Below are 12,120 nucleotides of genomic sequence, written 5' to 3' on the forward strand. Positions count from 1 at the left end.
GTACCTGAGGTATTATTCAGAGTCTACTGTGCCTTCCAGCCGCTATAACACGATTCCGGTTTCTATTGTTGGCTCTCAGGTGTACTAAAATATATCATTATAACAATTTCTAGACATTTCTAGAAATTTTTCGTTTGCTGCCACGTAAAATATTTTCATCATTTTATCTTTAAACGCGTTTTTCTCGAAACAGCATTTTCCGAATTTGCTGCAGTGATTACTCAAAAACAAATGATCCGATCACTATCGAATTTTTTTTACAGGTTCTATATATAGTTCTCCGTACAATGACCTATCGATTTTTGATCTGATCAAAAAATCGAATTTTGGCAGACCAAAAAACGACCAAAATTTTGGGTAAAATTCGACTATTTTTTTTAAACGCCGCCATATTGTCAATTTTTATTTTTTTATCGTAGATCATTGTACAGACAATATTATCTAGTTTAACGAGATTTTTTTTTTTAGATTTCATCCACGGAGAAGGCCGGAATCACTGCAGCAGTGAAGGACCTTTTTTTCGCGCCGTTGAAGATCGACTATAACTTAACAAATTTTTAATTTTTTTCTTCAAAAAAGATGCAGATATATAGGTTCCTGATATAGGTACTAGTTAACAGTTTTCGAACCAAGATAATGTACCTTATTTGTCATTATGCGCTTTTCTAGGATTTCTATTATTTATTTTTATGGAATAAGGAGTAGTCTAAATAAACTAGAGGAGAGAGTTCAAGCGGAAATCGTAAGAACGAAGATCTTAAAATTATTGGTAGGAAAATTGTACATAGTAAACGAGAGTCTGGATCATATATGTACATATGTCTGCAACTACTCCTAATTAGATCAGTTCGTTGATTACTAGTTGACATACCAAGAGTAGGTACTTAAATTGTTATTATAATTAATTCCCGGATTCTCACCCAAAACATATTTAATTTTTATATATAGACCCTATGGACCCTTTTATTTTTGGGAGGGATTCTGGAGGGTCTTAATTATATATTCAAAAACATTTTCCTTTTAGACCAGAATGAACCCTTTCCAGGACAATCGGGTCTAAGTAACCGGAAGGAACGTATATTTATATCGAGCCATAGATTGTTTACTTGACAGTATTACTCAAAATTCATCGACAACGTACTGATGCACTTGGCACTCTACGAAGCCTACAAATATATATTATATAGAAAGATATATTTATAGAAATAATTCGTTTCAACGCGTTCGTTCCTCCGCAGTTCGCCTTTCGTAATTTAAGTTCAAGAAGCCACAAAGACGTCCAGGCAAGTATATTGGAAGGTTATGGCTTTTTTGGGAGTAGAAGTAAAAAGAAACTAAACGCTTCTTAAAATCCATAAAATTATATAACCCATTAAAACGGAAACCCATCGCAGGAATTTCCATTAACATTCTCGCAACTAAATCGCGCACAAAATTAAAATTTCCTTTCATTAATCAACTGCAGTGATGTGTAAATTTAAAGCGGTCTACGCACATGAAATACCAAGTTTTATAGCTAAAACGTTTGTATGTTTGTTTACGCAGCTTTTTAATTTCAATTTAAAACACGTTGATGGTCGCATTCGTTATGCCGCAACAGACCCACACACACGCTTATGCACTTGTAGATAAGCATCGTGGCGTTGGCAGAAGGAATGGCAGACGGAAGGAAGACAGCACCAGCCGCTTACACACACGTCACAACGACCAACTGATACACTGATAACGCTTTTTTTGGAGCAAAGCGAGGCAACAAACTGCAATTTGGGCGCAACTACCACCAACGCACACCAACAAGAACAACAACAGACACTTTCGAAAAAGCGGTGCTCATAAGTAGCTTTGCTCAGATGCTCTGCTTTTTATATCTATATGTAGTTATGTACCGTTATATAAACGGAATTTCAGTGACATGTAAACGAACGTAATATCCTGTGACTAAACGGTTTATGCCTGGCCGTGGATTGAATTTCAGCCGCACGCACAACACACACACCAAACTGACAGGAAAGGGGGTGACTTTGACTTCTTGCCGTTGCTGCCGAACCAAATCTGCTACAGAATTTTCAAAAACACACACACACACACTTCCACCTATACAAACACGTGCGCCTGCCGAATCGCGTAGGAGGAGTAGTAATGTCTGCGAGTATGGGTGTGGGTGTGAGTCGCTGGGCAATTTATCACCTCAGTGGACGAGTGTGTCCGACACCGGCAGCTTCTGGTGCACAAAACTCAGCATTTTTTCTTCGTTTTATTCCTATTCTTATACAGTTTGTATTTCTTGTTTGTAAACAAAATTTCGCATTTCGCCAGACTTCGGTAGATTTGTCATTGTTTGTATCATTAGTTGAGCCACAAATCGCAAATACTCTTGGTGCATATGCCATTTGCCAAATGTGCTTTGGACTGAAGTATTTATCCAGTGCTTGAGCATATTAACAACACCCGCATTATTTGTTTGTGTGCTCTCAAAATTTGTTTTTGTGTTTTGAGTGTATTAAAAGTGTACGGACAGACACTTGGGCTCTTAAGTAGTCACTTCTTCACAGAGAGTGTGTGAATGAGGTCCTTATTATGTTGGAGATTTTGTAGATTATTATTGGTGAAAACAATTAGTAGTGTCTAATGAGTCGAATCTAGTATTAAGAGACTTATACACTATAGGTTATAAAAACGATACTCTCATTAGTCCTTAATTCTGTGTGCTTTAAGCGATGATTTCTGATAGCTTTTTACATTACAACATCCTTAAAGTACATATTAAGCTAATGTGACGATATATCATTCCTAGTTTTCAAGGTTCAAGGATTATTGAAGCAGATAAATTATTGATTAGAAGTGATTCGAGGGCATAAAGCTATCAGTTATAGCACAACATCCTTAAAATAAATATATTGTTAATTTAGAATCCTTATAAATTTGGAGATAAAGCTATGGTCTAATATAGTACTTCCTCCAAACATCAAGCAAACAGAATAATATATATGGATTTAAGCAAATGAGTTTAAAGGTTAAATTTTCTTAAATCAAAAATTTTCAAAGTAGGATTACGAAGATGAGTGAATTGATTTTGCGATAACAATGAAATTAGAATCATCAAACCAGACAATTCGGATTTGTAAAAAGAACAAAATGCACAGAGAAAGTATAAATCCCAACATCGATTAAAAGAAACATTGAATTGTCAAGAAACATCTTTTGATTGAACAATTCTTGATAGGTGTCTCAATGGAATTCGACAAACTTTGGAACAATAGGATTCTAAACTTTAACAAGATAATTATTTTAAAACGAATAAAACATTTTATAGCTTCTTAAAAGAAATTATATCTTATAAGAGCGCCTCTTAGATGTTGGGTATATTAAAATACACCAAAAAAATATTAATGAAACTGGAGATGTCTGAACTCAGCCAATTTTGATCTGTGTGGTATTGAATTTATATATATTCTAGACTAATCTTGAAGAAAATATTTTCAAATAAGATAATCAACAATCATATTTCTCAAACCCCGAAGACTGTTTTTATGTTCAGATAGACCTTTGATCTTATTACAATTATTATTACTGAAGATCTTTACAATTTTTCATAATTAAATTTTTTATTTTTAATATTTCAACAAACTCACCATGTGCCGTTAGACGTGCCGTTTTATCGGACAATTTATACCCGTTTGGATTGATCGACATCTTCTCCTCTGAAAAAAAAAAAGAAAAAAAATTGAATTTAAAAATATTAAAAAAAAATATTTACCAAAAAATCAATTATTTCACTTAAAACCAAGGTAAATAACAGCTGCACGGGTATCTATGTACACTCTGTTTATTGTTTACAAAACGCACTAAATTAGAAAACAAAAATTTGCCAACTTTTTCGAAAATACGTATCTAAATAGTACTTTGTAGTGAGTACGAAAATATCTTTGCCAATTGTGTGGCGAACTTCTGGCGAGAATAGCAGCTGCGATTGATGAATTATCTCAATTCTATTTAGCGAGCTTTCGATTGCGTTGCATAGTGGGAGATTTTATACATATATGTATATAAGTATGTATATATATGTTGTAAGAAATGCCTAGTTGCTTGGGGAATGGCACATGCTTGCTTCATCGGGAGATTGATTTCTAATCAACGCAATACTCTCGAAATTTTGTAATTCAATCGAAACGAATGCAGCGATTGTCTTTGCCCACCTGGGCATTGGGAGAGTGTGGGGTTAGGAAACAGTTCACGTATAGCTATCCGAACCGCTTTCAAAGAATTGATAGAGATCGCAAGATTAATATTGAAATTAAGAAAATCGCTTAATTTTTATACTCTCGCAACAAAAGTTGCTAAGAAAGTATTATAGTTTTGTTCACATAACTGTTGTTTGTAAGTTATAAAACTAAACGAGTTAGATATAGGAATATGTATATCAAAATGATCAGGGTGACGAGACGAGTTGAACGTATGTTTGTCCGTCCGTGCAACGGATAATTTGAGTAAAAATTGAGATATCTTGAAACTTGGTACACATGTTCCTTGGGACCGTAAGAGGGTGCTTTCGAAAATGGCAAAATCGGATCACTGCCACGCCCACAAAATGGCGCAAGCAGAAAATATCGAATATTAAGAACTCAGTGCTTTAGGGTAAATTTTCACCGAAAATATCTTAATTTAATTCAGAGGAAATCTTTTTCTTCTAATAGTGTGCCAGAAATGGTTAAAATCGGGCCATAACCTTCCCCTAGCTCTCATAGATCTAATTATAGGATTTTCAAAACTACGAAGGCCTTAATAGCTCATAATTGCATATAATCTTAGATATAATGTATGTTGGTGTTGAAAAAAAATGATATACTATGTATGATGACTTTCGTTATTCTATTGGACATTATACCGAGTATACGGGTCAAATCAATAAATTGCGAGAGTATAAAATGTTCGGTTCCACCCGAACTTAAACTTTCCTTACTTGTTGTCTTTAAAGTCAGCGTTGAAAAGAATAATTGAGAATGAGGAATTGTAAAAAAACTATGCTCACATTTTCTTGCCTCTATTTGAAATTTTTACTAATTTCTCTTCAACTGATTTATCGATTTTTAGGGATCTTTCCGTGTGAAATCACAACAAATATTGAAAATCAATCGACTTCCATGACTTTTTTGGACTTTTAAAAATTTGTACAATTATAAACACTCCGTTTATGAACTCATAGCGCATTTGACCATCTTAGTCATACACCTCTGGTCATATCTGCCAAAATAATATTTAGACTAAACTACTACTAGTAATGCTGTGTAGTTTATGAAACATATGCTTGTATATCGACACAAGCCACAAAAGAACCAATAACTTCGGAATTATTAACACTCGAACTTTTAACAAACTTAGACCTTATGGGTTCTGGAGTTACGTTGCCTACTTCTAATAGCATGAAATTGGTCCATACCTTCCCCACAGCATTTATTTGAGGAATATACAGATTTTCCGATATAGAGAAAGGCATCTTAGTGAAACTTAGTGGGTATGTGCGGTAGCTAATATTAAAAATTTCTTGGAGAATTCGATTTTCTGACTAAAAGATATACAGACCTTAAAATATATCATACATGTGATACCCAAAGAAATGAAAAGAAGTAATTTTGTTGGACAATCTGAAAATCGAAACTATTCCAATAAATTGTAATTAAGTAATGAATTGAATGAAAATACTTATTTTCCTTAAAAAGCAATTTACAATTTAGATTATTTAAATTGAAAAAAAAAGATTATATATTTTTTTTAATAGTAGGGTTGCCAAGTAGCTTAATATTTGGAAAATTTCCAAAATTTTTTATACAAAATTATTATAAATAATTTTCTTTTAGAGTATTAATTTAATTACACTTGTATTTAAATTTTTTTTGGCTTAGAGTTGCCAATTATGCACTAAAATTTATTGAACTTTTAAGTTATGTAAGTGATATACAAAAGGTAAGCTATATATTTTGTGATACTTGGTTTGAAAGTATAGGTATTAAGTCTAATATAAATATGTTGTGGTTATGTACACGTATCAAAATCATAGTTAATTGAATTAAATCAAAAGAATACTGACTAATTATTTGCAGATCTTATATAAATATTTATATACATATTTACATGTTAATAAAAATCAATGCAACTGCCTTGAGTTCTATATAATTGAAGGATAAATGAAGGACAAGTGCGAACTGCGAGAGCAAGGCATGCAAAAATGGTTAACACGAATTGGAGTGAGATGGAGAGAGTGTCTTTCGAACAATAAACTTAATGGCGTGAGATGGAGCTAGTGTCTTTAGAAAGTAAAACTTTACGTAATGCAAATAGAGATGGTATGGGGGCTGGAAGACAATAGAGGTGTGAGTGGTGTAAGTGTGTCTGCGAGTAAAATAAAGTAAGTGTGTGTAATGAAATGACGCCTCGCAACTGCGCATTGGTAGCTGCGTCAAGCCTCTGCCAGAAGAAACTACCAAATTGTCCAAATTTTCAAGGTACTGCCAAGAAGGACAACAAGGCTGGGAAATGGTTATGCAATCAGTAACGAAAAAAAATATTTCCGACGAAAAATTGGAGTTTTCAAAAATTTATGTTACAAAAATTGAAAATTTATTTTAGAAATTTTTTATTTAAACTTGAATTTTATAAAAAAAAATAATATTTATAAAAAATGTATAATTTTTGTGTGGAAAAAATATGTTTGGAACAGCAATATTTGCGCATTGGTGCAGTCTGCTTACCAATAATCTTGCGGAGGTCTTCGATGTATTGCTTTAGGAGAATCACTTTGACTGTTTGAATTGAATATGGTTTGTGATGAAACAAGTGACTGATAGTGCTGATGACTGTTGGGATAGATGATGATTTTGTGGCACGTTACTTAATTTTGCTGTTGCAACAACGCAGCCTTTAAGAATATGTGTGAAGGTGTATGGCGGCCAAATACAGTGAAACACTTTTTTTAAATATTTTTTAAATATTTTTCGGTTAATTCTCTAAGCTTTTAACTACTACTAAGCGCTGTGAGCGTTTACTACATTTGTTTTTTACTTTTCTTACAACGTTCTTGCGTATGGATAAAGCAGCAACTAAGCGTTTTACAAACAACCTTTAACCGATTAACTTTCGCACAAAAATTACTTTGACCGAATTTTCAACACTTTTGGAAATCGTTTCTTCACACTTTTAACTTTGATATTAGCTGAGCGTTGAAACCACACGTTTAGCCAGCCAGGACGGACAGAACGCGAATGCAGCTGAACTGTTTGGCGATCTGCGGCGCTATGTGCCAGAGTAGCCGTGCGAGTCGCCTAAGAAGCAAAATTTTCCAAAATGGCTGCGAGGACACTTCGTGGCGACAACATCGTCCGACAAACGAATGCAATGAAATTATTGATTCTGGCTTTTTCCACACGGCCAAATGTTGGTAGTCACCTAACCACCCACAAGCAATGGTTCGTGCTAAAACAGCCTTCGTTGGTGACACACAAACATACACACACATTCCCCACTGCCCTGAAGCCTCAAGCCCCAATTGGGGAGCCACGAAGCAATTTGTGTTAACAGCAATGACGTCATAGTTGCCATTTTGCTGGCGTAGGCGGAGCCAAAATGTTGCAGAAAATGGTTGTGCGGCGCAGCTGGTGATGTTTGGGGACGTTCGGGAGCTCATGCTGAAGCTGAAACTTTTTGTGTCCCAAAAAAAAAAAAACACGCCTTTCTGTTGTCACAGCACAGCACAGCGCGCGTTGTGGCTAATGGCTGACATTGCATAACTAATGGCTTTTCACATGGCACCACGGGTTTAAAGTAAGAATTTAAGAATTTCTATTTGTTAAAGAAAACTTTATTAATCTTGTAACCAGGCAGCCAGGCATAGCAGCGCTTATAATGCCATTGGAATGAAATATTTTCTGAGCGCACTGAATCGTGCGAAATAAATCTCTGCAAGGATTGATATTGTCAGGTCATTGCTGACCTCAATCAAAACTTAATTTGGTCAGTAACAAATAAAATATGTTAAAAAACGATTTTTGTGTTTGTCTTTTTTGTTGCCACAAACTAGAAAGATTGTGCAATCTGTTCGACCAAAGTTCTTTTTGTGATTTTCTTTGGCGATAGTGCAAATGTTGTGCAGAAAAAGTATATTTGCGTTAACCTCTTTTACTGACACTTTTTTACAACAACATAAATTTTGATTACTTCAACTCACGTGATGTGATTGTGTATGTAAAGGTAAAGAAGAACACACATTTATTTAATATATTTTCCGAACTAGTGATTAAATGAAATAAATTTGCTTTTTTGGGAATATGCTGTCGAACACATGTGAAATTTTATTACCTACTCAAACCCTATAAGTTTCTTGAGTCTTTGTCAAAGAAATTATACATTCTTGATATTCTCGCTTCACATCTCATATTATTTCAGATTTTCCGATACGTTGGGAAATTGTAGAACAATTTACCATAAAAAAGCGATTACAGCGCTCCTGGTCCTCGTTAATTAGTGCTTGATGCCTCAAATCGAGGCATTCTTTTTCAACAGTATTTGATTTTTTTTCTCACATTTCCTAAATCTTTAGCTGGCTTTGTTGGAAATATTATACGTTTCAGAAATAATTGGAAATAATGTAAAAATAGCTGCGGTTTAAGACCTTTTCCGAGTAATTTCTTCCCAATCACTTTATTTACCTCCCATATTTTTAATTCAAACCTGATATACTAAATACCCACTCAAGCTTAACTGCGACATATTTTAGCCCGTTTGTGTTTCAGAAGGATATTATGTGTATGCTGTACTAAAAGGCTCTATTTTTGAACGGTCCACGGCATTCGACTACTTCAAAGGCATATACATTAAGTTTTGCACAAATCTCAACAATTATTGTTTAGTTCTGCTAATATAGAATGTTTAAATATCCGATCAGGATCTTTTAATTTCAATATGAAAGAATACATAAAACACAGCATAGAGTGACACTGATATAAAATTTAGCCCATCAAAAATGGAAAACGTATGTAAACCCCAAATCAAATGCAGTAATTCATTAATTCTCAAGTCGATTTTGCCTTAAAGTGATAATCCAATTTCGAATTTGTATATATTCAAACTGAACGATATATAATTTCAATGACTAATGAAATCCGTCGTGACTTTAGTCTGCCAATCGAACGAAATTTTGAAATATATGCACTAACTATTTCAAGATTTGTTTATAAATGTCGAAAAAAAGTCAGAGAAAGGGCAAAGACACACGGAAACAAGTAAGGAAAGGCTAAGTTCGGGTGCAACCGAACATTTTATACTCTCGCAATTTATTGCTATATTTTTATTAAGAAAACACACTGATACCTGAGAGATTTACCGAAATTTTCGGTGAAAAGTTACCATGGGACACTGAGTTCTTCATATTCGATATCCGGGGGATTGAAAAGTTATAGTCCGATTTCGACAATTTTTTCACAAGTAATGCTACAGATCATATACAATATTTGTGTAAAGTTTTATTTCGCTATCTTCATTGGTTCTTTATATATATCTTATAAAGATATAACAATGTCGGCCTGGAAATCCAACGCAGAATCACTCTTGCCAACAGGTGCTACTATGGACTAAGTAGGCAATTGAAGAGTAAAGTCCTCTCTCGACGAACAAAAACCAAACTCTACAAGTCTCTCATCATTCCCGTCCTACTTTACGGTGCAGAAGCGTGGACGATGTCAACATCCGATGAGACGGCACTAGGAGCTTTCGAGAGAAAGGTTTTGCGGAAGATTTATGGTCCCTTAAGAATTGGCAACGGCGAATACCGCAGACGATGGAACGATGAGCTGTATGTGTTATTCGACGACATAGACATAGTCCAGCGAATAAAAAAACAGCGGCTACGCTGCTTAGGTCATGTTGTTCGAATGGACGAAAGTGCCCCAGCTTTGAAAGTTTTCGATCCAGTACCCGCTGGTAGAAGAAAAGAAGAGGGAGGCCTCCTCTACGATGGAAGAGCCAGGTAGAGAAGGACCTGTCTTCACTTGGTATTACCAATTGGCGCCAAACTGCCAGAAGGAGAGATGCGTGGCGCGCTGTTTTGGACTCGGCTATAACCGCGTAAGCGGTGTCTACGCCAGTCAAGAAGAAGAAGATAAAGTGAAGGAATCAGATGGACTTCAAAATTGAGTTATATGGAAAATTGTCGTGGTTGTGAACCGATTTCATCCATTTCCATATTACATCCAAATATGCCCCTTCCTAGTGTGATCCTTTATTCCAAATCTTTTATAACTTTATGGCTTAGTTATGACACTTTATAGGTTTTTGGTTTTCGCCATTTTGTGGGCGGTCAATGGTCCGATTTTGACCAAAGCAACTTCCTCAGGGTGCCAAGGAATACGTGTTCCAAGTTTCGTTAAGATATCTCAATTTTTACTCAAGTTATCCGCTGCACGGACAGACAGACATCCGGATTTCAACTCGTCTCGTCGCCCTGATCACTTTGGTATATATAACCCTGTATCTAACTCGTTTAGTTTTGGGTGTTACAAACAACCGTTATGTGAACAAAACTATAATACTTTTGTTGCGAGAGTATAAAAAAAAGTTATTTCCTTTTTCAAATTGACTTGGAAATTGAAATCTGTGTGATGATATTTTTTGACTAGATTTGCTAAAAGGTTTTTATTTCCATTTTTTGATTTCAGTAAAATATTGGGATGGAAACTCAATTTCACACAATTCAAAATTATTTGTTCGAGATATGTTAGTAATGAATTGGAAAGCTACATTCACCCTGAGTAACATAGGCTATATTTTACAATTATATACTATATTTTGCGAGAATCTCAACTTTCTGGAAATAGTTCTTAGTTGAGGGTATCAAAAACACTCCGTGATGGAGAGTCTTAATCTGGAACTGAAAATCGTCTTGCAAGTCATACTCTTCGCATCACAATCGCGTGCCAGAGAGTCGAGTAAAATGAACCCACGCAAGAAACGGGAAAGTACATACATATGTATATAAGTATGTAAAAACTTATAACTTTTGAAATGTTTGTTTAAACCCGTGAGAAGCCGGAGAGGTCTGCTAGTTCAAATATAAAATACAGCATAATTGAAAGGAATATTCGTAAATAATAAATTGTCATACTTTTACTGACAAGTACCTTGTCCATCGTTATATAAGCGAATTTTGCGCTGGAAAGTAGGCAACGATTTTATATAGCTTTTCTGATTTATTTTGTTCTTATGACTAAAGAATTAAAAAGAAATAAAAAAATTAAAATTAAGGGGCACACCTAGTGTGAAATTTCAATAAAATCAATTTTTTTGGTTCATATTTCGGTAGATTACACCTTTAACCTCTGATCAAAAAATCGAATTTTGGCAAGCCAAAAACAACCAAAATTTTGGGTAAAATTCGACAATTTTTTTTTAAAAAGGAGCCATATTGTCAATTTTTGTTTTTTTTTTTATCGTAGGTCATTGTAAAGACAATATTATCTAGTTTAAGGAGATTTTTTTTTTAGATTTCCTTCACGGAGAAGGCAGGAATCACTGCCTTTTTTTTCGCGCCGTTGGAGATCGACTATAACTTAAAAAATATTTTTTATTATTTTTTTTTCAAAAATTTCACTGTATATTCTTGAAACATGTATAAATATATTCTTAAAATTTTAAAATACTTAATAAAGTAGTTTTTTTAATAAAAATTCTCAAAAATCACCTTTTTTTAGGCATTTACACTAGGTGTGCCACTTAATGTTTGCAATTTATTGCTTTTAACTAACTAATTTTTTAAATAATAGAAAAAATATCCAATATTTTCTCATTACTGTGCATTCATTAATTTATATATATAGACACATACGCACCTCTCTCATGAGAGAGATACATTGTATTTCTACGAAACTAATTGATTTCATAGAGATATAATGTATCTCTGACGCACCTTTTTTATCTAAATGGAAGTGACTACATGTATGTATATAAATTGGTGGTATGTTGACATGAAAGTTCGCAATTTCGGTTTATCTAATGCCGTCGGAAGCTTATCAGCGCAGCGCGAAAGTGCTTATAATGGTTCGGTGACTTCTTCACACTTGATGGGCCTTTCACAGT

General features: G+C 34.3%; 1 protein-coding gene across 7 annotated transcripts in view; it reads right to left on the reverse strand.

The window, feature by feature from the left end:
* The window catches only part of LOC105210440 (glutamate decarboxylase), a 37,716-nt gene that overhangs the window by 19,349 nt on the left and 6,247 nt on the right, over positions 1-12,120 (reverse strand). For 2 of the 7 annotated variants that reach the window (XM_011181406.3, XM_011181405.3), the window contains exon 2: positions 3,633-3,701. In XM_011181406.3, coding sequence (XP_011179708.1) covers positions 3,633-3,693 — 61 coding nt within the window. In that variant the 5' untranslated portion in view covers positions 3,694-3,701. The other 5 variants (XM_029039170.2, XM_011181402.3, XM_029039168.2 and 2 more) reach the window with 5 other exon arrangements.

Source organism: Zeugodacus cucurbitae, chromosome 4 (assembly GCF_028554725.1).
Source record: "Zeugodacus cucurbitae isolate PBARC_wt_2022May chromosome 4, idZeuCucr1.2, whole genome shotgun sequence".
NCBI lineage: Eukaryota > Metazoa > Arthropoda > Insecta > Diptera > Tephritidae > Zeugodacus > Zeugodacus cucurbitae.